The sequence below is a fragment of the Phallusia mammillata genome, chromosome 1 (assembly GCF_965637545.1).
Source record: "Phallusia mammillata chromosome 1, kaPhaMamm4.hap1.1, whole genome shotgun sequence".
NCBI classification, from domain to species: Eukaryota; Metazoa; Chordata; class Ascidiacea; order Phlebobranchia; family Ascidiidae; genus Phallusia; species Phallusia mammillata.
Window position 1 is genome coordinate 4,506,810 of NC_137252.1, and position 27,021 is coordinate 4,533,830.

At 36.4% G+C, this 27,021-nt stretch overlaps 4 protein-coding genes across 6 annotated transcripts in view; 3 read left to right on the plus strand and 1 right to left on the minus strand.

Moving 5' to 3' along the window:
* The window catches only part of LOC145214060 (lysosomal-trafficking regulator-like), a 41,399-nt gene extending 32,253 nt beyond the window's left edge, over positions 1-9,146 (plus strand). For both annotated transcript variants that reach the window (XM_080082531.1, XM_080082604.1), the window contains exons 50-64: positions 147-365; positions 876-1,020; positions 1,245-1,397; positions 1,786-2,030; positions 2,397-2,552; positions 2,840-3,045; positions 3,689-3,792; positions 4,243-4,356; positions 4,822-4,999; positions 5,079-5,158; positions 5,553-5,812; positions 6,260-6,428; positions 6,864-7,101; positions 7,476-7,707; positions 8,041-9,146. In XM_080082531.1, the coding sequence (XP_079938657.1) occupies positions 147-365; positions 876-1,020; positions 1,245-1,397; positions 1,786-2,030; positions 2,397-2,552; positions 2,840-3,045; positions 3,689-3,792; positions 4,243-4,356; positions 4,822-4,999; positions 5,079-5,158; positions 5,553-5,812; positions 6,260-6,428; positions 6,864-7,101; positions 7,476-7,707; positions 8,041-8,185 (2,644 nt within the window). In that variant the 3' untranslated portion in view covers positions 8,186-9,146. The remainder of the gene's footprint in view (positions 1-146; positions 366-875; positions 1,021-1,244; positions 1,398-1,785; positions 2,031-2,396; positions 2,553-2,839; positions 3,046-3,688; positions 3,793-4,242; positions 4,357-4,821; positions 5,000-5,078; positions 5,159-5,552; positions 5,813-6,259; positions 6,429-6,863; positions 7,102-7,475; positions 7,708-8,040) is intronic.
* Positions 9,147-9,699: 553 nt separating this feature from the next.
* On the plus strand, positions 9,700-13,458 carry LOC145227120 (mevalonate kinase-like). Its single transcript, XM_080092339.1, has 7 exons — positions 9,700-9,957; positions 10,352-10,600; positions 10,860-11,019; positions 11,177-11,333; positions 11,707-11,797; positions 11,864-11,974; positions 12,768-13,458. Exons 1-7 carry the CDS (start codon positions 9,829-9,831, stop codon positions 13,041-13,043), a joined length of 1,173 nt encoding a protein of 390 aa, XP_079948465.1. The 5' UTR covers positions 9,700-9,828; the 3' UTR covers positions 13,044-13,458.
* A 247-nt stretch (positions 13,459-13,705) lies between these two features.
* LOC145227078 (small ribosomal subunit protein mS27-like) lies at positions 13,706-18,538 on the minus strand. Its single transcript, XM_080092335.1, has 9 exons — positions 18,408-18,538; positions 17,873-18,089; positions 16,672-16,862; positions 16,185-16,367; positions 15,934-16,035; positions 15,562-15,644; positions 15,260-15,355; positions 14,774-15,028; positions 13,706-14,019 (listed from the first exon to the last, which is right to left on the minus strand). The coding sequence occupies exons 1-9, from the start codon at positions 18,481-18,483 to the stop codon at positions 13,867-13,869; spliced, it is 1,356 nt and encodes a 451-aa protein (XP_079948461.1). The 5' UTR covers positions 18,484-18,538; the 3' UTR covers positions 13,706-13,866.
* LOC145227094 (membrane progestin receptor gamma-like) lies at positions 16,827-26,260 on the plus strand. 2 transcript variants are annotated; one of them, XM_080092336.1, is made up of 9 exons: positions 16,827-16,892; positions 19,805-19,955; positions 20,993-21,124; positions 22,770-22,915; positions 23,674-23,847; positions 24,161-24,320; positions 24,446-24,600; positions 25,249-25,372; positions 25,671-26,260. In XM_080092336.1, exons 1-9 carry the CDS (start codon positions 16,886-16,888, stop codon positions 25,810-25,812), a joined length of 1,191 nt encoding a protein of 396 aa, XP_079948462.1. In that variant the 5' UTR covers positions 16,827-16,885; the 3' UTR covers positions 25,813-26,260. The 2 variants fall into 2 exon arrangements, with proteins under 2 accessions (XP_079948462.1, XP_079948463.1); XM_080092337.1 differs by lacking the exon at positions 16,827-16,892 and adding an exon at positions 18,582-18,965.
* The last annotated feature ends 761 nt before the right edge of the window (positions 26,261-27,021 follow it).

Genomic DNA, 27,021 nt, shown 5'->3' on the forward strand with positions numbered 1-27,021 from the left:
CTGGAAGTGGTAAAAAGTTTGCACGTGTAGAGTAGTATTTTGTTTTCACGCACCTCCTGCAACCAACCCACCTACTCCATGGTCGTCTTGAACCGGAGTTATATTTGTAGGGAAATATTACATAAAACGTTTGTGCTTTTCAACAGAGAAAGGCGACGACTGCAGAGATGTCACATCGGCGTCGACAAACGATTTATGCTCAACAAGAACAAAAACGCATCTAAGAAGGGGATTCCCGTTTCCATGGGAACGCCGGTGAGTGAGGGAGGCAAGGATAAAAACTTTCTGGTGGGTCACATCCGTCCTCTTGCTTTCCTCTTCAAAGACGATTCTCATTCGTCAGACTCAGTGACGATACGAACAAGGTTAGTTCATGTTTTTCTATAGTGTGAACTTTGAACCAGTACTTGCCATGTTGTTTTGACTCTCAGTGATCTACTAATGATTTTAAGCTTTGTTTGTGCTATGCAGTAGCCAATCAATTCTGTGTGCTTGACAATTTTTTGAGATTTTGAACAAGTAGAGGTGTTTTGGTTCACAGTGATACAGTTAATTACAGTGGGAAAAATAGTTAGGATAAAGCATAAGAACGGCTCGATAGTTGCGAACTACTGCTACTGCCTAAAATTTTTCATGGATACATTAGGAAACATTTGAGTTTTGAAGAACACAACACTATACACGGATCTGTTGATTAGTTTAATGCTCATTCGTCTTTATACAATTAAGACGAACAATTTACTTTTTCGTCACACTTGGGAAAAGACATACATACGTGTGAGGTCATAACAACATGGGCATGCCTGACTAAAAAGAGCACTGCTTTTTAATCGCTCTTAACTTGTGGGTTGATATTTTTAACGCATTGATTGCAGGTTACAAATGAACGAACGCATCAGCATGGTACAATCTTGCACCAACGTCACAACTGCCCGTGAGACGAGCGGGGAGATTTTAATCGGGGAAAATCACATTTACTTTGTGGGAGAGGAAGCTATTATCGACCCTTCACTTACACAGGTACAAAACATACTAGGATGATCTTTCGAGTGCTCGGTACCGGAATTTTGAATGCTCGGTACTTGTTGTTGAGTGCTCGGTACCGGAATTTTGAATGCTCGGTACTTGTTGTTGAGTGCTCGGTACCGGAATTTTGAATGCTTGGTACTTGTTGTTGAGTGCTCGGTGCCGGAATTTTGAATGCTCGGTACTTGTTGTTGAGCAACCAATTTCGGCTTTTCAAGGTGATTTTCGGCGAAAAGGAAGTGCTCTCGTTGTCATGGCAGCACCGTGATGTCCTCGAGTTCCACAAGAGATGGTGGAGGTTGATGGACACTGCTCTGGAGATCTTCCTCATCAATGGGAAGACCTATCTTCTCGGATTCAAATCCATTGCTGTAAGTTTTTGAATTATGTTAAAAACATGTCTTAAGCATTAACGAAGTTTCATCACACGTAACCTAGAAATGATTAAACTGCAGAACGTACAAAATAATTCTGCTATTTCATTTTTTGATGTGTGCCATAATGTGCAACCGTCGAAAACTAATTCTATTTATTTCCAGTCAGAAATATGTGTGGTCATTTTTTTCACATCTTATTTTAAACCTTTTTTGCCGACACAATACGTAAAATTTCGTTTAACGTTTTTGTTAGCGGATCAAAATGGGATTTGGACACTTTTAAAAAAAATTACCACCATAAACGGGCTAAATTCCGTATTGCGCCTTGGCTGGTATGCTTAGATTTGTCTCTATCAATGTGTGGCATTTTATCTGATACCAGGAACGCGATTTAATCTACAACGAGTTGAACAAATTGGAACTTCCAAATCTCGCTACAGTAGAAGACGTTCAGTCAATGACAAAAGCGTGGTGTCAAGGTCACATCGGGAACTTCGAGTATTTGACCAAACTAAACAAAGCGGCTGGACGTTCGTTTAACGATCTCATGCAATACCCGGTTATGCCGTTCGTGTTGTCAGATTACACGAGTCAGATTGTTGATTTGGAGGGAAGTGGCTCATACAGGTATGTTGATTGTTACAGTTCGAAATAATATGTATGTGAAATCTATCCTTTTTAAACAAACTGATCAAAATCAGCCATGGAAGGATGGAAGGACTTACGGTCGTAAAAAGTACATTCCATTGTGTCTACTGAATCCCAAACTGTATCTTTCGTTGAGTTCATATCTGGTTATTAACATGCCCCTGTAAATCGCATTGACAAGCTTAACAATTCGAAGTTACGTTTAATTAAAAATGTCTGAATTAGGGTGGGCCACAACTGCTAGTTTAAGCTTGTTTAAATTACTTATATCAACTACAAAATATTCTCAGTAGTTGTCATGCATTTTTTTCTTGGGTGTTACTAAAATATCTCTTTGACCTTTAGGTTGCTCGGGAAACCGATCTCAGTCCAAGATGTAAACAGGGAACAACATTTCAAAGATCGCTACAAATTTCTTGAGGAAGATTACAAGAATTGTTCGGAAGATGAAAGGGAACTGAAAACTCCACCGTTCCACTATGGATCACATTATTCAAACAGGTATGGATAATTTACATGAAAATATGAAAATACTCGAGTTAAATTTTTTATGTCGTCTTTCATGAACTGTTACATTTTGCTTTTGCACGTTTTTATCATGTTTTTTATGCTAAAAATATTCTTGCACTTTTTTGCTTTTTGTTGAAACTTTTGCCTGTTTTGAAACCATTTTCGCTTTGTTTTTTTTTCTAGCGAGCGAGTTTTATTTAAGTCCCAAATATGTTAGCACCTATGTTTGGATATAAGCACTTACGTAGAACCATAAAAAATACTTTATTTTCTTTCAGTGGCACTGTTCTTCACTTTCTGGTCCGTCTTCCCCCTTTTACTCAACTTTTCCTGGAATATCAAGACGCATCTTTCGATATTCCTGATCGAACTTTTCACTCAATGGCCACAACATATCGACTCTCATCGTTCGCATCCACAACTGATGTTAAGGAACTGATTCCGGAATTCTTCTTTTTGCCAGAGTTTCTATGCAACTTGGAGGGTAAGCAGATACTAGTAACTAATCACACTTATGTAGCATAACATTTAGTCATTTCCTGGTTTACTTAAACCTTTCGACCGGAGTGTCATCATCCGACAGGGTTTTTCGATGGATTCTTTTCCTCCATATTTCCTGGCACGGGCGGTTCGGGCCCCTTCGGCTGGTGCCACTAACGTTTCCACCCAGTCGTGTTTACCAACACTGCGCCAACCTCACTTTCTTGCGAGCCCCAGTCACATAACGCTTTGTAATACGGTGTTGCTGCACTGCGTTTAGTCATGATCCACCATTTTTTCCTTTACTTTTGAGCGCTCCATAACGTTTCAACGTTGCGTAGCTATTTCCGGCTTGGCGATTGTTTCAGTGCAATTGTGTCGTTATGTTGTATTTTACCGAACGAAATACACTCAATTCATTGGCAAACCTGTTAAGATCGGTACTGGCAACATTACCGGAAGTTCTACATTATAAATAAAACTGTGCTTGTTCACCTGTTTTCAAATGTAAATGCTACAAAAACCTGATATTAACAAAGCGTAGTTACAGAATATTTAATCATTAAAAACATGCATTTTTTAGTTTTTAGTGAAGCTGTTCTATACCACACTTTACCGCAGACATCAATTTAGCTTTTTTTGTTCAGGATTCGACTTCGGATTACGTCAGTGTGGATTACGTGTTCATCACGTGACCTTACCACTGTGGTGTCGTGAAGACCCGAGATTGTTTGTGCTGATTCATCGACAGGTAAATTACGGTTAAGTGGTGAGGCATACAAACTCCCTGCCAATGTTGACTAAATGTGACTAGCGGTTAAATGTTTGTGACTCAAGAGTCTTTTATGTTTCCATTGCCCAGAAGCAGTTTACTTGCGTTTAAGAAAAGAAAAAAATCTAAATATTTCGAACACGTCCGTCAAAAGCAGCTAAATAAAAAATATTGTCGATTGTTGAGACGGCGTCTGGAATTAAACGTTTTTTTTACAACGTACAAGTAGTCTTTCACGGGGTCCAACGCCCGGACGATCCCGGGGACGAATCCCGATCATCTTTTTTTTAATGTCTGTATGCGGGTCAGGTGCTTGGACCGTTCGACCAAGTTTCTGCCCCTTACAAGTTTTTGATTCTGACCGTCTGTTTTTGATTCACTTTCTGACACCGCAACAAACAAAATGATATGTGATATATCCGCTTGTAGGCGCTGGAGAGCGATTACGTCACAGCTAACTTACACCACTGGATCGACCTTGTGTTTGGATTCAAGCAAACTGGACAGGCTGCATTGGATGCCGTGAATGTGTTTCACCCTGCGGTAAGTTTTACAATCTTGCTAAGAACCTCTATTAATTACTTATTTCTTTGAAGTACATTTTAACAGTATTAAGTACTTAGTGCTTGTTTTAGTCTTTCATATGAAACCCATGAGCTCCAGTGTCTTTAGAAATCACCAAAAATGGTGGAATAAACTATTAAAACATGAACAATACGATTTCTTCTTTTTTGTAAAACCGTTTCCTATTTCATCGCACACAAGTAAAACAAGAGGATTTGTTCGTCTGGAGATGACAATAACAAAACGATTCGGTGTTTTACTGTCTTGCATTTTTCAATACACGATATTTTACATCTGTAGTATTTGTATCTTAGTATTTGTTTCTTATTAATGAAATCTCCTTTTAAAACGATGTGTATCTTAGTTTAACAATTTTCACACAACATCAAACATACGAAAACCAACATCAATTCTAACCCAGACTTCACGATTTTTTGCTTCCAGACATATTTCGGGATGGACATTTCCTCAGTGGAGGAGCCTGTGAAGAGAAGAGCGCTTGAAACGATGGTGAAAACGTACGGACAAACTCCCAAGCAACTCTTTACATCTCCTCATCCAGCATGCTTGTCCGATTTCGATGTCGGTCGTCATGGTGACAACTCTGCCGGCACGCCACCAAGTGAGCAAAATTAGCTTTGTTTCGAATTTAGGTGTTCAACTGTTTCAGTAAATTTTTAATAATTCCGTCATCTTCTCAGGTGAGGGGATTTCCCAGTCTATTCTTGGTTCGTTCCGAAGTCAGGAAACGAAAGGTTTTAGAAGAATCCGGAATTCGAAGGTAATTTTTGACTTCGGCTATGCAGATATTACTCTGTTTTAACGAACGGCACATACATACAGGGGCGTATCCAGAACTTTTTAAAGGAGTGGAGGGGGGTGGGGGGGCAACATTATATTTTGGAAATTTCCCTAATGACGTTATTAGATCTGTTTGGAAAATTTCCCGCACAAATAAGCTAGACCGCACGAGACTGAATACATAATTAGAGACTGAATAAAATAAGCTAGACCGGAATATGCTAAAACAGCATCGCAAATTTCGACAAGCATGGCCTGGCTGCCGGTTGCGTATTTTCTACTGTTTTTTTTTTGTACATTTAACTTTTGTGTGCAATTTGTTTTTGTCCATTTTATTTTTTGTCCATTTTTTAAACACTGTAATTTACTCACAGTTGCCCCGTCCCATTGCATCAGTAAAGGGGCTTCACTGGGGTGAATATGTGGGATCTCCGGCTGCCCCAGACCCCACAGTGTTCCTGCATAAACTCGTCACGGGGTCGATTGGGACCCTGATAGCACTTGAGACGAACGACGTATGCGCGTTGGCACCGAAGATGGGATTACTGGTGGTTTATGCTCGCAGCAAAGGAAGTCAGACGAAACAAATCGACATAAACTGGTCGGCGCTTGTCACATACGAAAGACCAGACAAGTAAGAAGTAAAATATGCTGAAACTTGTATAAAAAGTTTAACAAGAAACAATCAGGCCAATATATTTGTGTAAAACATGACGTTTCGACAGCAACTTGTGTTATCCTCAAATGAAATAAATGTAAAAACGAAGCAAATAAAACCTCATTTAACAGGGGTTATTAACAGTTTACTTGTAACTGTAAAGAGTATGATTGCTTTGTCCATGTGCAGCTAGTACATTTTATGCACAGTACAATTATGTTTGCTTCAAAATCTAATGTAAGGGACTTATTAACCCTAAAACGATAAAAAGAAAATCAGAACGAAAAATAAAAACCTACAAATATTTCATTTGTATCATTATTAATGGTATGGGTGTTTATCGAAACGTTTCATAGACAGAGACTACGTTTGCTATATTTATCAGGATCAGCATATTTATCATAAAATGTGACCTTTTTTCAGCATCGTAAGGTTAAAGTTGAAACACAACGCACCAGGAATCAACCTTGTGCGTTTCTCTCCTGATGATCACGTGACTTCATGCATCGCTGCACCCGACTGTCGTTCAATTATCTTCGGGACAAATTTGGGAAAGATTGTAGCGCAGAAATGCAATACGATGCCTGAAAAGGTATTTTACAAGAGCTAAATCACTTAACAGCTCACCTCGTGCATTTTGTTACGATTGACAATTTGTCAAATAATTCATGTTGTTTTAAATATTTTCGTGACTGTCTTCAAAAAAACACAAAAAAACACACGAGTACTTTCATTAAATGTGTTTTATTGTACATGGCGTGTCCCTTGAAATATTGCCACATATTATTAAAAAAAAACACTACATTGGCTAAATTTGAAATACTTTGGGGAGATAAATAAACAAAAGCAAAAAAGATGCGGGATTAGTATGTTAAAGATACTTGCTGTTAAATGTTATCTTAAATATCTGCCTTATCTTAAACAAAAAAGCGAAACATATGTCTTGAACTATCGGTCAAAAAACTTTTTAGTGTTTTCTTTTGTTTTACCAAAAGCAGGCAGTCAAATATATTTTTCCACATCACAGGGTTGTGACCTTGAATTCCTTCCTCCCGTGACCTTGCATTGTCACACGTCACGCATCACGTGTTTATCGGTGTGCCGGGCATTTCGAATATTCGTGTCAGGTTCGAAAGATGGAACAGCTGCTATCTGGGACCTCGACGCTCTTTGTTACGTCAGATCCTTGACGGGACATTCCAATGCTGTGACGTCACTTGCTATCAGCCAAACGTCAGGAGACATTTGCACAGTTTGTCCTTCTAGTAAGTAGAACGTTCGGTGAATTTAACTACGAATGTTTGTAAAATGAGAAATACATTTTCCTAAGACAACATGATATCAGTGTACGTTGTTTTAAATAAATGGATAAATAAAAAAGGCGTTTTCACGAAACAAAACCAATCAAGATAAAAAAACTAGAAGCGTTTTATTTAAAGTAACGTTTTTAGTTTATCTTTCAATAAAAAGCGCCTTACTCTGGTTTTTATTCAAATAGAATCAATCAAAAAAACGTTGGGATTTGTAAAAAATGACCCGAAACTAGGAAAAATACACACATTTTTTGAAGTACAATTTTGTTTTCCAAAGAGAAAAATATATACACAGAGATTAAATGGTTAACATTTTGTTACTTCAGGCAACGACAGTGGAAGTCACATTCGTCTGTGGACAATCAACGGTAGTCTCGTAGCAGCCCAGGATTGTAAGATTCCCGTTTGTTGCGTCACATTCAGTTCAGCGCCAGAGGGAAGGTCAGTTAATGTGCTGGCCGGTGGACTGGAGAACGGATGCGTCAGACTCTGGTCATCATGGGATCTTACTCACGTCCGTGACGTCACAACACAGAGTATTCATCAGCCTATTGTGAGGTAAGCATCGAGTTCAGTCAATCATCATCGTTTAAAAAATGTGAAAAAGAAGTTCGATAAAAAACAATTAAAAACGAATGCTGTTTTGAAAAAAATAATGCTTTTATTTCCATACTTTGGGGCGAAGTACAGTGATACGAACAACACTATACAATATTGTGGTTAATTGCGAAATGAAGAGTTAGAAAAGTTAAATTAGTTGCTAGTGACAAAGCAAAAAAGGCACACTTTTTAAAAAAAAATATTTGTTTTCTGTTTGATATTGAAACAACATTTATGTGCCATAATGGTACACAATATAATGATAATAATACATTTTTCCACTTTTCTTAGCATCACGTTCAGTTACAACAGTATGGTTTTGTACGCGGCTACTGAGGGTGGCTTTCTTGTCGGCTGGTGCAGAAAAGACAAAGAAAAGGAAAAACAACCGATGCTTATCACCTTTCTCGACTCGAAAACTTCTTCCTTTAACTGAGACCAAATAGTACGAATTTCCCTATGAGATATGTGATTGACTGAAAAACAAGGGCGGAATTACAATTATTTGGTTGCCGACATTCAACAAAATACCATAACTGCAAACACAGAAAACTTAGGAAACTGTTTATCAGCCGAAACGGTCGCATAAGCCAACTTCAGGTTATGAGATATGATATAAGATCATGAATCATATGTTTTTCACCAACATTCCGTGATTGCTGTTACATCTCATCGCGGCAAATTCATGACTGCCTCTTGACAATTTTGTAAAGTACATTCTTGCCTTTATATGTTGGTTGTTGATTTGATGAACGTACCAACGACGGTTACTGTTCGTAAAATATCTGTGTGTTTTTTAACATTCCCAGTTACTTTTTATTATTTTATCTTTTTCTGCCTTCGGTTTTATTCTCTCGTTTCCTTTTGGACGTGTGACGCAAAAAGTTCTCTCAGATGAAAGTGAAGTAACAAAGTACGATTGCTGTTTTTTGATGCACTGTGTATTTACTTATATATTGCACCGCCTTATATTAACTAAGTATGACCGTTCGACGGATATCATTGCAAAAATCTGCAACACCTTCATACGCTTGTAATATGTTTGTGCAATGAATTGAAAACTGCGTGGCAATGTTACTCAAAAGTTAACAAAGCTGTACGTGACAGACTGTTTGCGTTAAGAGGACCATTTTGTAAAACATCAATTGTGCTCAAATTTTTCACTGTCCTTTTGACTTGCTATGTCCCAAAATTTTGTACAGCTTTTTGACGTGCGACAACGATAATACGGGTTGTTCTTCATTTATTCTCTGTTCAGCTTGGTGGTACGCGTAGGGGTAATGAAAAGCCCCCTACCATATTTCTTTGTCCTTTCGTTGTTTCTTTTTTCTGTTCAAGTGCAATAACCAAGAGTGAAAAAATATCAATGCAAATAAAACGTGCATATTGCGACTAAAGTTGGTTCGAAGCTCGTCCAAATGGTTTTAAAAAAAAAAAAAAACTTTGTTTGAACTAATTGTAAAAGTTAACTTTATCATCAGATTCTTTCTCTCAAAAGTGCTTAACTAAATCTTAGTTTAACGCTAAGAACAAGTAGCCCACTTATTACTGGGATCAGCCCTGAAGCGTTCATGTAGGTCAGAGGTAATGGCGTAGCCTACACCAGTGGTTCTCAAACTTTTTTTGTTGCGACGCCCCTGGAAAAGTTTTCTGGACTTGCGACGTACCAGCAAATAAAAGTTAATTAAGAAACTTATTATTAAAGTTGTGTTTATTGATACAACAACAAAAAGTTACGAAACGGAAATATTCTGCGACGCCCTTGGAAAATTGAAACGACGCACAGTTTGAGAACTACTGGCGTACACATACGTAAAAACTGGTCTATTAGAGGCGTTATAAGGCCCGACTTACATTTGTTCTCAATTTGAATAGCAGAAACAAACTTTCCGCTTAAGTTTAAAAATGTAGGTAATTTCCCTTACTTTAAAATCCAATGATTGAAACATGACATGATTGTTTACAATCCCGAGTTAACGCGCCATTGAACATTTGGCACGAAGTTTGGTTTTGCTCGATTTGTTTGACTTTGCCATTGTGAAATAAAATACTTCTCAAATTGTATAGTTTAACACTCTTATGAACTGTTTTACTATGGCTGTGAAGAAAATAACAGTTCGTGCACCGGGAAAAATCATCTTACATGGCGAACATGCGGTTGTTTATGGCAAAATGGCGATCGCAGCAGCCGTGAATGGTTTTATGGAGGTAGGAATGTTTTGATTTGCGTTGTGTATGACTTATGGTTGTAAATACATTAGGTGCATAGAATACAGCACATTGCTTAGGGCAGAAAAACATGTGTATTGCAGTACAACTCTTCTTACAAACCAATCGATGCTTTGCAATGCATTGTTATTAGTATTACATTTGTAGGATATTTTTTAAAACTATGATCAAAGCTGTGTTCCACAAGCTTAACAAACAGCTTTTGTTGCATAAAATCACTGCACTTATCTGTGTAGGGAAAGTTAAACCTTTACAACTGTAATATAATACCTTATATACTGAAAAAGCATTATATTTAATTGCGTTTATTTTATTACATATTTTTACCTGAACGCAAATCCCTTTTTGATGATTGATTTATTGTGTTGTGTAGGTTCAACTGGAGGGACGATACTCAGAAGGTGGTCTTAATTTCAAGATGTCTGATTTGTGTGAAAAAACAGTTGTTATCTCTCTTGATTTACTAAAAGCGATTCACACGAAATGTTCAAAACAATGTCCCTTAAACGAAAATCCGGAAACATGGAAAAATTTGATCAAGGAGTTTATTGTTGAATGTTTTGCAACAGAAAATGAGTTGTTACATATTGCACTTACTGTGTCTATTTATTGTTACTTTAAGGTAAGAATTCATTCTGCATTTTAATGTGAAAAGTCTTTTTGTATGTGTTTTGTGGAATTCTTACTACTATCATGTTTTGCAGAATATGTTGCATTACTTCTGTAGCTGGTATAAAACTTTTTTTTAAGCTATGTTAACAGATTTTTGTGTACGATTTGCATTTTGTGTGTTTAATTTAATTAGTTTGTTATTGACAGTAGAGATGTATCTGTAAAAAACTTGGGATTGGCAGATTTTGACACTTTGTTTTGTATTTCAGACATTTAATAAAGGACCTGGAAAAGGTTTACCATCATTGGACATTACCGTTACAAGTAACAATCTTCCAATTGGAGCAGGACTGGGCTCTTCATCGGCGTTTAGTGTTGCACTTGCTACAGCTTTACTTATATATACTGATACTATAAAGACATCAGATGGTAAGTATGTCTGTAAATCCAATTGTGTGTTTCCCTATATTCACTAATTATGTTAACAAGGGTCTTAAGATTGCTTAATAATGCTGGTGTTTCCTACTTTATATTATTGGTGCTTATGTTAAACTGGTTGACATGATATATATATTGCTGTCAACAGGGTATACCCTTGAAAAGGACAGTTTATTTGAAATTAACAATCTAGCATATGACTTGGAACAAATTGTTCATGGCCGACCATCCGGTGTGGATAATGCTGTTTCTACTTATGGTGGAGCTGTTAAATTTGAAAATGGGAAGATCAACCATTTTAAAAGGTAGTTGACTTTAATCTGGTTTAATTAAATATATATATAGTTAGAAAACAAAGATCACACTTCATTTCATGGTTGTGATTACGTAGTTTCTTCTCCTTGTCTTCCTAATTTTTTTGTCAACTGTGAAAGGTGTATTGGCTCCCCATACAGTCTCATGATACTAAACACAGCATTGTACCATATGGTACACGTAACTTGTCTTGAGAAATAGCCGATAGTTTAGGGCTATTTGAGTTAGGGCTGTGGGTTGTAATTCAAATATCTTTTTATTCCATTCTAACATACACTTTTATTGCACATATTCTCACATTCGGTACCATGTGGTGTTTAATATTACCCTCAAAATCTGAATAACCTGTTTGTGTAATTTTAGTTTTCCACACATACGTATTATGGTGGTTGACAGTGGAGTAACGAGAAACACAAAGGCTATGGTGGCTAATGTCAAACGAAAATACGATGAGGTTAGACACATTTTTGGAGTGAATAATGTCTTTACCTTTTGTGGTGATTTTTTGTTTCTGTTTCAGGTTACAAAAGTAATGCAACCAATTCTGGAGAGTTTTCATGAGATTAGTAAAGCAGCAGAAGATTTGTTCACAAATTATTCACAATGCAATACATTTGATGAACAATTTAAGGTAACAAATAAGCTTTTATTGTTAAACCTACCGTATTTTACGGACCATAAGGCGCAATCTAAATCCTTTTTTTTCCTCATAAATTGATCGTGCGCCTTATAAGCCGGTGCGCCTAATGTATGGATCAAGTAGTGCTTAATTGCCTAGGCTACACTCAAAACCAGTACCGATACTATCATTATATAAATAAACCACCGTCTTACACAAAAACTATGGTAAACGCAACTACCAACTGTGATATTCAGAGCTTTATACGGGACTTTACTGAGCTTTATACGGTAACCCATACTCCTTAAAATACGTTGCGTTCTATAGTCCGGTGCGCCTTATGTATGAACAAAAAACTAATCAAAGCAATTTATTGACAGTGCGCCTTATAATCGGGTGCGCTTTATGGTCCGTAAAATACGGTAAACACTCTTTTTTTTAATTAGTAACTACAATATTGTGGCTACTCCTCCAGCTGCAAATAAAACAAATATGTATGTTTTAAATGTCTTTTTGCATGTCTTAATTTCAGTAATGTTTTACAGACATTTTTTACATATCTTCGTACACAATTATAGTATGTCAGGCCCATTATAGGCATTATACTAGATCAAGTTGGGATTCGAATTCCACCACAGGCTAGATTTTTCTAGTATGTGCCTTGCCATATGACCGGCTTGATTAGGTATCATACTTTCAATGGGCTTGACATAATATGATTTAAGAATGAGTATGACGTGATTGCTGGTCTGCATGGGTACTTTGGAGCTGCTATTTGTAATTTTTAAATATGTTTTGGTTTCAGACGTTAATAACAACCAACCACCATTTACTAAATGCGATTGGAGTTGGACATCCAAAACTCGATGAAATTAATGAGATTGCTACAAACAATGGTTTTGCGAGTAAACTAACTGGAGCTGGTGGTGGGGGTTGTATGTTCGTGTACCTTCCAAGTTCTGCATCAGATAAAAATGTGGAAAAATTAAAGCAGAATTTATTGCAGGGTGGTTTCAAATGTTGGGAAGTGACTTTGGGGTGTCCTGGAGTAACTGTTGTTCATCTTGAACTTTTAACATAATTCAGAAGATTAAATTTTAGCACAATTATACTGTATCACAGTAGTTGTCAAACTGTGCTTCGCAACGCCCTGGTGCGTCATTTCAATTTTCCAAGGGCGTCGCAGAATAGTTCGTTTTGTGGCTTTTGGTGGTTGTATCGATAAACACAGCTTTAATAATAAGTTTTCTCATTAACTTTTATTTTCTGGACCAGAAGTTAACCCTGCGTCGCAAGACCAGAAAACTTTTCCAGAGGCGTCGCAAAAAAAAGTTGTAACAGATCCTGGGACATGCCCAACCTGGTCTAACAACTCTTTTATTCTTTTAAGTATATATATTATTTCACCAACACTTTTTCACCTTGACTTTGTTTCATTTCTATCCTTTGTGAGCAAGAAAATGCCTGGATGTATTATATATGACCTGTCTGCATTACTACAAGTTTGTTCATTTCAATATTGATGAGGAGATGTTCTACTGGACAAAGTCATATCAGTGTTTAATGTATAAGTTTACACTACACTATAGAGGATATTTTAGTAAGGTTGTGTCATGCTTTCAAAAATTTTCTTAGCAAAGATAATGCACCACTTTGCATGATGATGTAGCATGTTTCTGTTGCACTGCAAAATATCTGGCTTCTGTCGTTTCTGAATTTATTCACACATCAACATTTGACAAATTATGAAAAAGACCATCGTATCTCTTTGTTTTATTGTACCAAGGTTCAACCCAACCAATATTGTATTTGCTAAAAATCTTGCTTGTTCAAACTTTTCATGCTATACTTTCCATTGGTTACAACTGTCATTATTAATGCCATAAAGTTGCCATTTTATTGAATTATGACATCAAAATGATTGGATCTTTTTCAATGTTTTGTTTTTCTCTGAAAGCCTCTATTAGTTCAAGTTCACTCATGCAGCCGTCCATGTAATCTTTCTGAAGATGAATAAACTTTTCCTTTTCCTCTTTGAACAACACATCATCAGGTTTCTGAGGAAAAAACACATTGGAAATCAAGAAGTGATGTTTGTTGCCATTGGAAATATACAACTTAAAGATTTAAAACTTATCATTATATCACCGGTTGTGCAATAAAGATATTGTTTGTAAATTTATCATGATCAAATGCTTAGTACAGGGGTTCCCAAACTTTTTTGGTCTGTGGCCCATGTGTCTATTGAATAGCGATTTGTGGCCCACCATGTGCTGTAAATTTGGGCACAAACAAAAAAATAACTCAAAAACAGGCGAAATGGTTTCTAGCAATTTACTTTAATGAGATACATGCTCCTGAAATTTGGCTACAAGAATCGGAATTCTTTGCAAAAATTATGTTTTTCAAAACAAATGCATAATATCTACAATGTAACAAAACAGTAGAATCTGTTCAAATGGCTCGGTGGCCCATTGAAAATGTCTTGGGGGCCCAGTACTGGGCCATGGCCCACAGTTTGGGAACCACTGGCTTAGTACCAGTAAACCTCATTTAATCCCGACAAGCTTGAACCCAAAAAATTGTCCAGATTAGGCAAAGATTCAGAAGAACTGATGTCTTTAAGGCCTTACCACATTACAAATCATTTTCAGCACAAGTTTTATACAATTAGGTGAAGACTTTGATTAATGAATCCGGTTTGACCAAGTTTTACTGTATTTTAAAATTATGTGTTATTTTCTAGTTTTGACATATTATTTATTAACCAATATAACCAAATGTTCTGCCACATTTACTGGATCGTCTTACCCTGCTTTTAAACCAATATCCAAGTTTAGAGACGGCGTCATCATGAGCTTGTATTTCAATCTCTTCCATCTTCTGTAAGTTAAGTCTCTCCTTTGTTTTCTTCTCCACAAGTTCCTCTTCCACTTGGTACATCGTCTCCCGTTCTTCCAGCCAGCCAGAAACTTCAGTGTCGAGATTTTTCTGGTCTGTTTCTTCAAATAATTTCAGGTCTTCCAAAAGTTTGTTCGAAATGTCTTTCAGGTTCAACCCTGTGTCCTAAGACAGAGGTGAGTAGAGTTTATTTTGCTTGGTGAACGAAACAATTGTATCAAAAGATAATTTGGCTATTTAATTCAAAATACATTTGTCGATAATTCCTCTGCACCAAGTGCTATTAATCAAAATCCTTTGTACCAAAAACGTGTTAAAACAAACAATAGGATTGATTTCTTGTGTTTGTTTTAAACACAGAAAAGTTTTACAATGAAAGCTTAGTTTTTGACTTACCATGACTAAATTTTTTTCTTTGCATTTTTCTACAATTTCCAGCACATGTGTGGACATCTCATTGTCTTCCCCAATGCACTTCACAAGTATATCAACCTGCAGATCAAACAATGTATAACTAAGACCATATTTTGACGCAAAAATATTTGTTGTTTCATAGGTCTGCAAAACAAGACTTCTTTTTGGGTATTTTGTCTAAACTTGACTGTCAAAATGTGTGTTTTTATCAAACCAGATATTTGAGTTCATAAATAATTATCCAGCACATTTACAATCCTGCATTGCAAGAAGTCATCACTTACACATTCCTGTGAGATTGGTTCATTTATTTCTTGGAGTAAACCACAGGCTTTCTGCAAGTATTCCTCTGTCCACAAAAGGGGACCTAGACAACAAGATCATGTAGGTAACATAAATACCTGTGTCCTGCTTGTAAAAGTGCTTTGTTTGTAAATTGAGTATTTACAAGTCCTTGTGACATCAAATATGACGTTTTTTTACAATTTTATTCTTTGTTTTGTTTGCTAGAAGTGAAGCATAACTTCAAGAATCATCAATACAGCTTGCTTATGACTAGTAGAATTTATTTAATACAAATAGTGCTATAAAATATAAACTTAACCATATGCGTTTTTAGAAAGACTTGACTATTAAGAACCTATAGCAAGCTTTACCCCATGGATTTTGAAACACAGCATCCATGCCATGCTCCTTCTCAATGCTGCCTAGAATTGCTGAGCCCAATATTTTCAGCGATGGATTTGACATATACTCGCCTACACACAAAAGCAGATTTGAAACACATTACAAATGATGGTTCTTTAATATTTAGTAAGGTAAAAAGACTTGCTCTCATTTCATGTTGATTATAATACAACCAATCATTCTACAACATAATTTTATCATTATTTGTGTGTTTTTTTACCTATACAATATATACACCCGGCAATATTTCTTTTAGTCAGGATATCTTCAAAAGCAGGCAATTTACTGCCTTCCTGTTGGTTTTGCTCCCAATACATGGTGATTGCTTTCAATACAAGGGTTTGTGTTGTTTTGTGTTCTAGATGTTCAAGGACGAATATTTCGTGAACAACTTGCATGGCATCTACACAAAAATGCAGTTGATCTATGTGCACAGTGACCTCTTCATTCATTCATTCATATAAATTCAACAGAACCAATAACATATCAAAATTATGGTTTGTTTCTGCACACCCACTATACCGGTGCACATAATGACACATGTAAGCTATTCTAGTAATAAAATAATAATGAAGCAGCAGCATTGCTTCTGTATTAAAATCCATGAAAAAAATGTTTTGCAAAAAGTATTTTTAAATTTATATCGTTCACTTGTGCAGGCATCATCAATGTCTTATGATGTGTCTAAGTAGAAGCTGTATTTTTACCTTCAAAGTTGTTTTCTTTCAGCAGCTTGTCCAGAACAAGGTTGCATATAGTGTAATGTGGAAAGACTCCATATTGGGGTTTTGATTTTAAAATTTCAAACAATGTATCAAGACTGTGCTTCAAACATTTGTCAGTAAAAACATACTGTATCCAGTCATGAAGGTAATATCCATTGTCCGAATGGCGATATCTGGATTGAAATGAATTGTTGTCATGAAATGTAAGTACGAGATATTCATACAGATTAACTATTTTTAACTAGGATTAACTATGGTGCAGCGGCGCCCCCCCAAAAAAACTATCCAGCCATGCTCCAAAGTAGTGGTAAGCAGCAGGACAGTCACTGACTTCTAAAAACAGAACTGCAGCGAGGATAAAACGTATATTATGAGGGCAAATGAATTCCCCTGTTTTTACCACATTGATGGTGAAAAAGAAGCAAATTAACAACAATATCCTATTCTTACCCACTAGAACACATTTAAAGCCACATATTATTTCGTAAACCAGCTTACAATACACAAGTTTGGTGGTTACAGACATATACATACATATGTGACTTATCAGTCATTACAATGCTGATGTAGTACCAGCTGTGGCCTATGTTCCCTTTCAATTAAAGACCTTTTGGTGCAGGGGCGTGCAACATACGGCCCGTGGGCCAGTGTCCGGCCCGCGGAACCTATTTTCGTGGCCCTCACAGACTTCAAATTACTCTATAATTATGAATACTTTTTACTGTTAGAGCATGGAATGCTATTTGTACACCATCACTGGTATTTTTAATTTTTGTATAACGTCACACTGTGATAAGGTTTAATCAACTGTGACGACATATTCCCTTTGTTGCATCATAGTGCACATTATGAAAGAACAGCCTTTCTAGCAATGATTCAGTAACAAGATTTATAGGTGCAGTAAATATATTGAGATTTATTTTACTAAACGGTTAGCAAATGTCCCATTGATCAAAGAGTACTCAAAAGTAACTTGTTTGTGTGCGCATTGCTATTTAAGTAAACTGTTTAAAAAATGTATATGTTGCTTAATTGTCTGGCCCTTAGCACTATTTTGACTGTAAGTTGTGGCCCACTGCGATAAACAGTTGCACGCCCCTGTTTTAGTGCTTTATGCATGTAGGTAATAAGATGGCTATTTATTTTATTTTTAAGGGGTAAAACACACAAAAAACGTTTTTACTTGTGTAAATAATATCTCATTGACTCAACATGCTGATGGTTTTTAATTGATCTGAACACTCGATCGAGCATCAGCGATGTCACAGGATAGTTCTTTTCGTGGCACTGATCAATTCGCAAACATTGTAGCGCAAGTTCTGGTTGGTTATGAGAGGGCGACATTAAATCTGTCACTTTCGAACTCTGGCCATAACTCTCAGATAAAAAGCTGCGACAACCTGAAATGAAAAGTATAGCAAACAAAAATGAAAGTAAAGAAATATGTTGCATTAGTGATCTAATAATGGTCAAGTATTGCTGTTGTTCACTGCTGAAACACGCTATATTGTTTAAGTCCATGGAACAAAAAACACAAAAAGTTATGTTTTTAACTTCTATACAAACATCGAAGTATTAGCTAGGCTATTTTTATTCTACATACCCAATAACTAGTTTTTTTTTCAAATGATATAAGGTCAAAAGAGACACATGATGTAAGTATGCTTTTGGGGTAAGTGGTAACTAGCTTGAAAATATATGCTTTTAAATCGCATTACCTATCAATCTGAAAGCAGGATGTATCTCTTTCCTGTTGTATAATCTAACAGCAAATCGTTGCAACACGGAAGCCATTTCCGACCGTTAGAAAGTAATTCAAGATCGATTTTATTTCCCCAACACGTGCAAAAACACCTGGGGAATTCCCTGATGCTATTTGTACGAATACGTAGATTTAGTTCTAGTCAGTTTTTTGTCACGTTTGTGCTTATGGTACGTTTAAACATCTGCTATCATATCGTTTTGAACGATGTATGCTTTTAATTTTGAGTAGGTAGGTTAGTGAGTGGACTAGTAAATGCCGGTCAGTGATGAGATAGCATAATTTCCTAACTGCACGACTTTGTTGACATTTTGACGTCACATGTTGTAACCGGAAACGAGCACAGTGTGTCATTGTTCGTTGGCAGATGGAGGTTTTAAAATTTTCCTCTGATAACAGTTTTATTGTTAAGGTATTCATGCTGTGACGTGTAAATATGCTAAAAAGATTTCTGACATCATTACATATAAAGCGTCATTACGGCGCCTAAAAGGTTTTAAGACAGTGGACTTTGGTAAGTCAAAAGTTAGGCAAAAGTACTGTTATTATCTAGTCTTATAGAAGCTTTTAGTGCAGGGGTTCTTAACCTGGGGTCCATGAACCCCCAAGGGGTCCGAGAAGATGCATTAAGGGGTCCATGAAACGAAACACATTTTTTTGCTGTCTACAAGTTTTCCTCTGTCCACGTTACTACTTGATCACAACAGCAGCCAAACATGCACCTCGATTAGTTTGCGCAATTGCGAAACCGCCTTTGTGATGCAATAATACATATTGGCTACTATATTGCAGGTCTGGCAAAGAAGACATTTGCAATGTGTTTCTTGCAAAGGGGTCCATAGCTTTTCCAAGAACGTTTTAGGGGTTCGTGATTCAAAAAAGGTTAAGAAACACTGTTTTAGTGGAATTATGTTCGATATTTTACTAACTAAACCTACTGTACCTTTATTCTATGTACTAAATGTCGAATACGGGTGAAGTAGCCTAGCTTTAACAAATCTTAATTCTAACAAACGTGATAGTTTCATTCTGGTAAACAGAATGACATTTAAAACTGGTTTTGACTAATTGCGCAAAACACAGTACATGGAATGACTTATGTGTCATATCTCCCACTGTAGTATCACAAGATAGCGAACTTTGTAACCACGCAATTGTTTGTGATCTATACATCACATATGACGCCCAGTTTGCACCACCATGGAGTTGGTCATAAGCTGTAGTGACGTCGCCGCATCGAGTCAGCATTTTGATTCTGTTGTGCGAAGGCTTGTTACAAACCTAACGACTGTTGAGTAGAGGCCCTCTGCGTCATCGCATACTGTTGTCTTATTATATCCTGTCGTTCTGCAGACGTACGGCTTGGATCAACACTAAAAGCCACTTGTGTTATTTTTTTCACTGTGAAGACGTTTAGTATGGCGTTAGCGAAGGAAAGTTACGAAAATGCGACAAAACCGGCGCCCAACAGCGAACTGGAAACGAAACTGCTGAAAATATATGGGTGAGTACTGTTGTATTGGTTTATTTTTATGACAATACATTTGTGCGTCAAAGTATGTGTTTAATACTTAAGTAAAAGTACTGTTCTCACTGATGGTATGCGCTTGGCGAAAATACATGTCAATTATTGCTAATAGGCATTTCGTGTACTGCATGTTCGTTCTTGCGTGATGAGATTTCAGTTTAACCCATACTTTTGTCTGGCTACAAGCCATAACACTCAAACTGATCATGTGTTAGTAACGCCTTCCAAAAACGTAGGCTATATTATTCACCAGCCTGTAGCCTGTTTTACACGCTTTTCCTGGCATTGTAATGCTTGTAGGACAATTATTGGAAAGCATTTTAACAATATGCAAACCGGAATCATAAAAAAGCAACAATCAGGCCTGCGTAAATTCGGTTGTTGGCTTTGCATGATAATAAGGATTAAGTTACCAGTAAACGTTAGCTTACGTAGTACTGTCACTTGTATTATAACCTTTACCACATTTATAGCTCTGCTACATGTTGTGCAAACACACGAAATCAAAGTTATGTAAGTCCCGAATAAGCCGATTATATAACGCCGCGATTTGTTAATGTTTGACTAGTTCGTAATAAACGTGTTTTAGTGGAATTTTAGTGCCAAAACAATAAAGGTATAAAAGGGTAGTATAAATATTTTATTAGTGAGGTACAACAGTGATATATCGTCTGAACGGTCATTCAACAAAAAAACGGTCGTTAGCACAAGTTAGCTAACAATACAAGGCAGTCAATCGTTCACCCCGTCAAACCGTAACTGCCGACCTTTTGAAACACGTGTTTGATACATTCATGTCATACATTCATAGCAAACTATGGTAAATGTTTATCACTTTTGTTATTTTTGCGATCGGTATTGTTTACGGTTTCCATTGCCGTTTATCATATTTCAAAATCGGTTTGTGTGATTACATGTAACCTATCGTGGAACGTTATTTTGCCCACATATGGAAAATTAACAAAAAAATGTCGTCAATACTATCGGCAAATTATTGGGCGTAACTTTTGCAGAGGGAACTACGGGAATTGGATCCGATCATTCGGACTTTTGCCTTCTTGGAAGATGCCAGCAGATTGTTTGGAGAGATTTATTTGGCACGGTTACAGACCAAACCCTAATACTTACACTTTCTGCATAAAAAGGTAAACTACAATTTTAGACATTTGAATTGTTACAGTGTAAATTTACACTTCCCAGACTTAAATCGTTGTTTTAAAATTCAAAAGCACCGTTCGCTCATCTTTTTTGTGCAGCGTAACTCCAAGTATACAGAAACCGGGCGCATCCGACCTAAATTTGAGTGTCAAAGGTGATGGAATTTATTGTAGTTTTCAATTGAGAAAAAATCAGAAATATTAGGTTTAATCTTTTAGGATCTATTACGCGGAAAATCTTACTAACACCATAACTGACGTCAGTCGCACATTTAGCTAATTTTCGATAGGTGGAGCAAAGAGCACAAATCCTATTGTCAACGGTATATCTCATAATATGATGGTTAGGGCTATTAGGGTAAGGTTTAGGCATTATCATTAAAAGTTTAATAAAATTTAAATAAATGTTGCCCCTATTTAGCCGCTAAGTAAATAATTCAGTTTTGCGCCACTTATCGAAAATTAGCTAAAAGTGCGCCTGACGTGAGTTATGATGTAATTAGCTCTATAGAATAGGGTCTACCCTATTACGCTCCAATTCCTAAAACTGAATGTTTCAAAACAGTTGATTCTTGAAAACGTTTTTTCCCCTAAAGAGTCGTATTATATTAGTGTTGTTGTTTCTACATTTGTCCGCTGTTTATATTTCACGAGAGGGCCCATTCTACTCGAAAATTGTGTTGTATCCCGTTTAGAAGATGTTGTTGTAATTTTCACCAAAACGTAAAAAAGCATTAACGAGTTTTTTCCGGCAAGTTACCAGTTAAGCAAATAAGCGGTTGTTTCCAGGCATAATGTATATAGACAAGTATGACTCTTCCAGCTGTTTTTACCAAGTGTTGAATGAGCAAGACCCGTTTACCAGTTTTTATTCCTTAACAAATGTTAAAATATGTGTAAACCGCTTTCACCTGTTTGTATTCTAAATTTAAAAAAGATATGTTTAAGCATGCACCAGTACTCGAATTTGCATAAGATTGACTGTTTTGCATATTAGACTTCCATGTTCACTTCACGTACAAGGCATTACGCTTGTGGGCTACTTGTATGTAAAGGAGTTAAAACTGTGGAGAAGCCGTCACTTTTTTAAACGAGAAAATATTAAACAATCCCCTCATGAAAATATAACAGGACGAATATAACGATCAGAGATGATGGCATGAGCCGTTTGCCGAAACGTTTAAACCAGGGGTTCTTAACCAGGGGTGCAAGCACCCCCAAGGGGCACGATAACTGTTCCTAGGGGGTGCGGGGATGATGTATAAAAATTAAATTACAATGGTTTTGTTATTTAAGCAATTACAGAAAGGGGTGCGAAAATTGGTTGGTGTTTTGAAAGGGGTGCAGGAAGGAAAAAAGGTTAAGAAGCACTGGTTTAAACGATAAAGCATGTCGCTTTTTACTTTTGTTTGGGCCATTATATTTTACACTAAACGTAATTTTATTTTTGTAAAAGATTTAAGCACGCGCTATCTTTATGCATGTAAACTTTAAAGTTGTTATTAAGCAGTGTTTGGGACAAAATGTCGTTTTTAACTATTACTCAAATTTTCAACCTAATTCAGCAAACAAATATTTAAGTGAAAATTTGTTTCTGGACGAAAACCCATAAACAAGTTATTTTTTCTCCCAGTGCATTTTATCCGACGAACGAAACTTTCAACTTTTGGACTCATTTTGTTGCGTTTTTGTTCTTTTTGTGGCGAACTTTGTGGCTGTGGAATCAGGTTGAAGAACCGTTAAGCAGCAGAAACTGTCTTGCCTGGCTCAGTTGTTTTGGTAAGCAACATATGCATGATGTGTGTCACTATCTACTGAGGCAATTTCGGACGTTTTTGTTTTTACGAACGCCTCGAATGGTTATTTCAATGCGTTGACTCACTACAAGCGGGGTTTGGGCATTTAGGAAAAATTCCAACTAAATAGTCAGAAAATTTTTGATACTGATGTTGTTGTTACAACAAAAAGAACTTGAAATCTAACCGGTAATCATAAATCACCCGAAATCGGTCAATAAACTTGTTGTTTTTTGCAGTCACGTTGTAGATATTTTACGTGCTACGTAAAAGATCAATTACGTCCAGTTTTTTTAAATTGACGAGATTTTGGCAAACTATTCGAATATTTCGTTTCCTGCTGCGATTTATTCCACGATTTACTAACCAACATTGAAAAACATGTATTTCTACAAAACAATCAATTTTAGATTTCAACACTTAAAATTCGCCTATCTGAGATACAAGTACGTTTCTTAAATTTCAAGTTGAAAAAACACCTGGGGAAAAAAAAGGAATAATTTGATTGAAATGGGCTCAAATTTATACTGACGTTATTTACATTTATTCTATTTCGATAAATCTTTCGGCCTAAACGGGCGTTTGGGGCCACTTAAAAATGAGTTTTTTTCCAACTAGCACCTCACGTTGCATTGTAAGCTGCACTCTTGGGTAACTGGATGACCATGGAACTTTGTATTACAGAACCAGCTTAATTGTTTATTGGCGAGCAAAACTAATAAAGAAAGTTTTGCTTTTCAGGATGTTTATACGTTTTGCTGGCCAGCAGTCTTGCCCATCTTTTCAACTGTAAATCTCCCACAATGCAAGAGTTTGGTTTTTGCCTTGACATGAACGCAATTGCGGTTTTCGCCGGTGCAAATTTCTTTATGAATATCAACCACGTTTGTCCGTTATATTCTAGCGAATATCCAGGTAAAGTAAATTAATAAAATCTGCAGCTTAACTTTCCCTATTTAGTTATACTGCGGAGAAAAAGAAAATGTAATATAAAATAAAATAAGCTTACGTATAAAATACTTTTTGAATTGTTTAAGTTAGCAAAACTTAACACGTGTCCGGGCATATATACAAGCTTCCTGAGTGCACTGAAAACCACTGTAGGCATCTTTAGATGTGCACGCTGTGACCACACAACAGATTAAAGCACAGCTGTATGCATATTTTTGTGGCTAGGTAAACGTCAAAACAAGCACATGAAAGAACTACGACTTTTTTATTATTTCAGACTTGTCGGTGTATTTCATTAAAGGGGTTGGGTGTTTGTGGATTCTTATGCAATTTGTCCAAGTATTTTCTCGACACGAACGCTGCGCTCACCCGGTATTTTTTCGAGTAGTGATTCCGTCGGTTTTGTACGGGACCATAATGCTGCCATGCTTTATAAGGTATTATTTATCTACTTTTTAATTTATCGACTTAAATTTTCGTTACTCTAAACCACGATGGTATCTTTCGTTACGCTTCTTTATTACGTTGAAATATTTATTGTCCAATTTTGTTCCTATTTTAGATTTGTATTCCCTGAACTCTTGCAATCAACCGCTAGAGGCGCAGCTGAGTGCGGTGAGACGCAGTTATTTGCGAAATATTTTCGATACCACTTTATACTTTGTATTGTGAGCAGCATTGTAAAGACGAAACGATTTCCTGAACGACAATTCCCAGGTATAACTGTTTAAAACCGAAAAAAGGCCTTGATTTAAACAATCCAGAGCAAATAAAAACGAAACAGGCCTGATTCGAACTCACCCCCGGCAAAACTTGTGCCGCAATGTTACCAATATTTCGAAATAACCTCTTTTTGAAAGACAAAATCGGGTTTGGTCCGAGCTTCGGGTTGAACTTCGGGTTCAGGCTCCAATTTCGTACCTCTCTGAAATAAACGTATCTGTTCGATTAAAGCATAAAATGCTGGTAAACCTTGAAACATATGTAAGAGAAAGAAAGGAATTCCGTGCTCGCTTGAATTTACGACTGCTGTGACGTCAAGGGTTATGACGTCACCAAGGAATATTCTTTTTTATTTCTATTGAAATGTTACGGTTTTGACATTAGCTAAACGTGTAAATGGAAAGAAAGTAACCTAAGTTTTAACCCCTAATTCGTTTTTTATTCTGTTAGATGTAGAGTGAGATATTTTTATACTCTGGTTAAATTTTGATTTAAAGATCCTGTTACAAAGTGCTGTACACAGTGTAAAGCATTTAAAAACTTTTAGTAGGCATAAAAACGAATATTTACACGAACAAAGCAATTAAATCATTATTATCATGATATAAATAAAGCTGTAAAATGAGTTGTTATTTGTTTCAGGAACTTTTGATATTATTGGTAGTTCTCATCAGATATTTCACATTACGACAGCTTTAGCTGCTTACTATCAAAACAAACTAATTGAAGTTGTCTTACTCAATCCCGATTCGAGTTTGCAACAAAGGTATGTTTTGAATTTTAAACAGTATAGTTATGACCGATTGCAGGTTGAAAAATTGTCAGTTGTCTGACACTCTTCATAATGAAGTCAAGTAAGCAAGAAGTTTGTCTAAAAAGTTCCTGTCGTGGGTTCGAATCTCACTGCCGCCATTGATTTGATGTTGTGCGAACTATACACTTCTGCCTCAAAAATAACAACTTAGGTCGATTTGTTTTCAATTTGTGCCAATTGTATTGCTGGCACTAGGGAATCTTTACAATGCCATCGTATATTTGTGTTTATTTTTTTCTCCTTTTTTCAGCGCTCCTTTAAGTCTCTCACCACAAACAGTGTTCTACAGCATTGTGACGTATTTCGTCGTGGTTCTTCCGATTATTAGTCTCGCTTCTATGGATCTTGGCCGAGCGATCGAACTTCGCAGAACGTTGAAGAAGCAAAGTTGACCAATTTACTTTTTCAAATGTTACTTTTGTGAAATCCGCAAAAACAGGGGACCATGAGAAAACGAAAATTTTAGTTTTTTATGGAACTTAGTCATTTTTATGTTTACCTCGTACTGTCTGTCACAGTCCACAGATTGTTTTGTTTATTTAAATATTTTTTTTCTATACCTCGAACTTATTTTATGTTCTAAAAACTTCCTTATTGAGGTTCCATCTCTGACTTGTCTCAACTTTTAGGAGTAACAAACTTATTACTCAAATTGTTCGATATTCGTTTGTCTTGGGTTTAAGTTTTTCCTAAGAAATCGAGCAAACTGTGTCATACGCACTTCACTGATGCAGTAGGTGTTTTAAACACCACCGAAAAAGTTGATTATGTTTTGAAATCAACTTTTCCATATTTTTGGTTAAATTTAAAAATAAAAATAAAACTTTTTTTTGTATTTGAGCAATTGGGCGGGTATCGTGATGAGCATGGAGGCCGCTAGAAGATATCGGTTTCAGGTTGGTTTAACACAAAAATAGCGAAAACAGATAAACCTCGAGTATCCTAAAATTATTGCAGATTTCAAGAGATGTGATGAAATATCGATTCGTTTTCGTCCATGATAGAGGCATATAAGCTGATAATTTTTCATTGTAACCATGAGATGTCATTTGCACATTTTTCTTGCTATTCTTATGATTTTTATGTTCTTAAGGATATTGTAATATCAGACCATCTAAACTGGTTTGACTTTAGCTAAAGTTTATTTTTTGATAATTATGCACCAAACAATGCGAGTTAAAATATGCACCGAAAATTCGTAAAACAAATTCTAAAACGAATTCTACACAGAAATGCAGACTATAGGAAAAAAATACAGCCTTATTCAAAAACTTAGAACTCTATCAGTATAGTTAAATCAACATATGAAACTATTCGTACGACGTTTTAAAGGACTTTTTAGTATTTCTTTCCATGTTTCAAACGTCAGCACCAGGGCAATTAGATTAACAGTAAGTACCGAAGAGAACATGGCTTTAGCAACACTAAGGCCTACGGAGTTTATAATAATGCAGAATATAGCGACCTGGTCAATTATAATGCAAACAAAAGTCATAACAGCGGTTCTTTTCATCATTTGCAAGCCAGCAGACGCGTTGAAGTCTTGGTTGGCGCATTGGAAGGGATAGAGGAAAAGAAATAGAAGAATCATTTGCCCACAA

What these genes read in the sequence shown, in the direction of transcription:
- LOC145227094 (XM_080092336.1), top strand. An exon ending in TGCCTGGCTCAGTTGTTTTG is followed by an intron (nt 22,916 to 23,673) that starts GTAAGCAACATA and finishes TTTGCTTTTCAG; the next exon opens with GATGTTTATACGTTTTGCTG. An exon ending in ATATTCTAGCGAATATCCAG is followed by an intron (nt 23,848 to 24,160) that starts GTAAAGTAAATT and finishes TTATTATTTCAG; the next exon opens with ACTTGTCGGTGTATTTCATT.
- LOC145227120 (XM_080092339.1), top strand. Translation starts at nt 9,829, where the DNA reads ATGAACTGTTTTACTATGGCTGTGAAGAAAATAACAGTTCGTGCACCG. An exon ending in CCGTGAATGGTTTTATGGAG is followed by an intron (nt 9,958 to 10,351) that starts GTAGGAATGTTT and finishes TGTGTTGTGTAG; the next exon opens with GTTCAACTGGAGGGACGATA. An exon ending in CTATTTATTGTTACTTTAAG is followed by an intron (nt 10,601 to 10,859) that starts GTAAGAATTCAT and finishes TTTGTATTTCAG; the next exon opens with ACATTTAATAAAGGACCTGG.
- LOC145227078 (XM_080092335.1), bottom strand. Translation starts at nt 18,483, where the DNA reads ATGGCTTCCGTGTTGCAACGATTTGCTGTTAGATTATACAACAGGAAA. An exon ending in CGGGTGTATATATTGTATAG is followed by an intron (nt 16,036 to 16,184) that starts GTAAAAAAACAC and finishes TTTTGTGTGTAG; the next exon opens with GCGAGTATATGTCAAATCCA. An exon ending in TGTGTTTCAAAATCCATGGG is followed by an intron (nt 15,645 to 15,933) that starts GTAAAGCTTGCT and finishes CTTGTTGTCTAG; the next exon opens with GTCCCCTTTTGTGGACAGAG.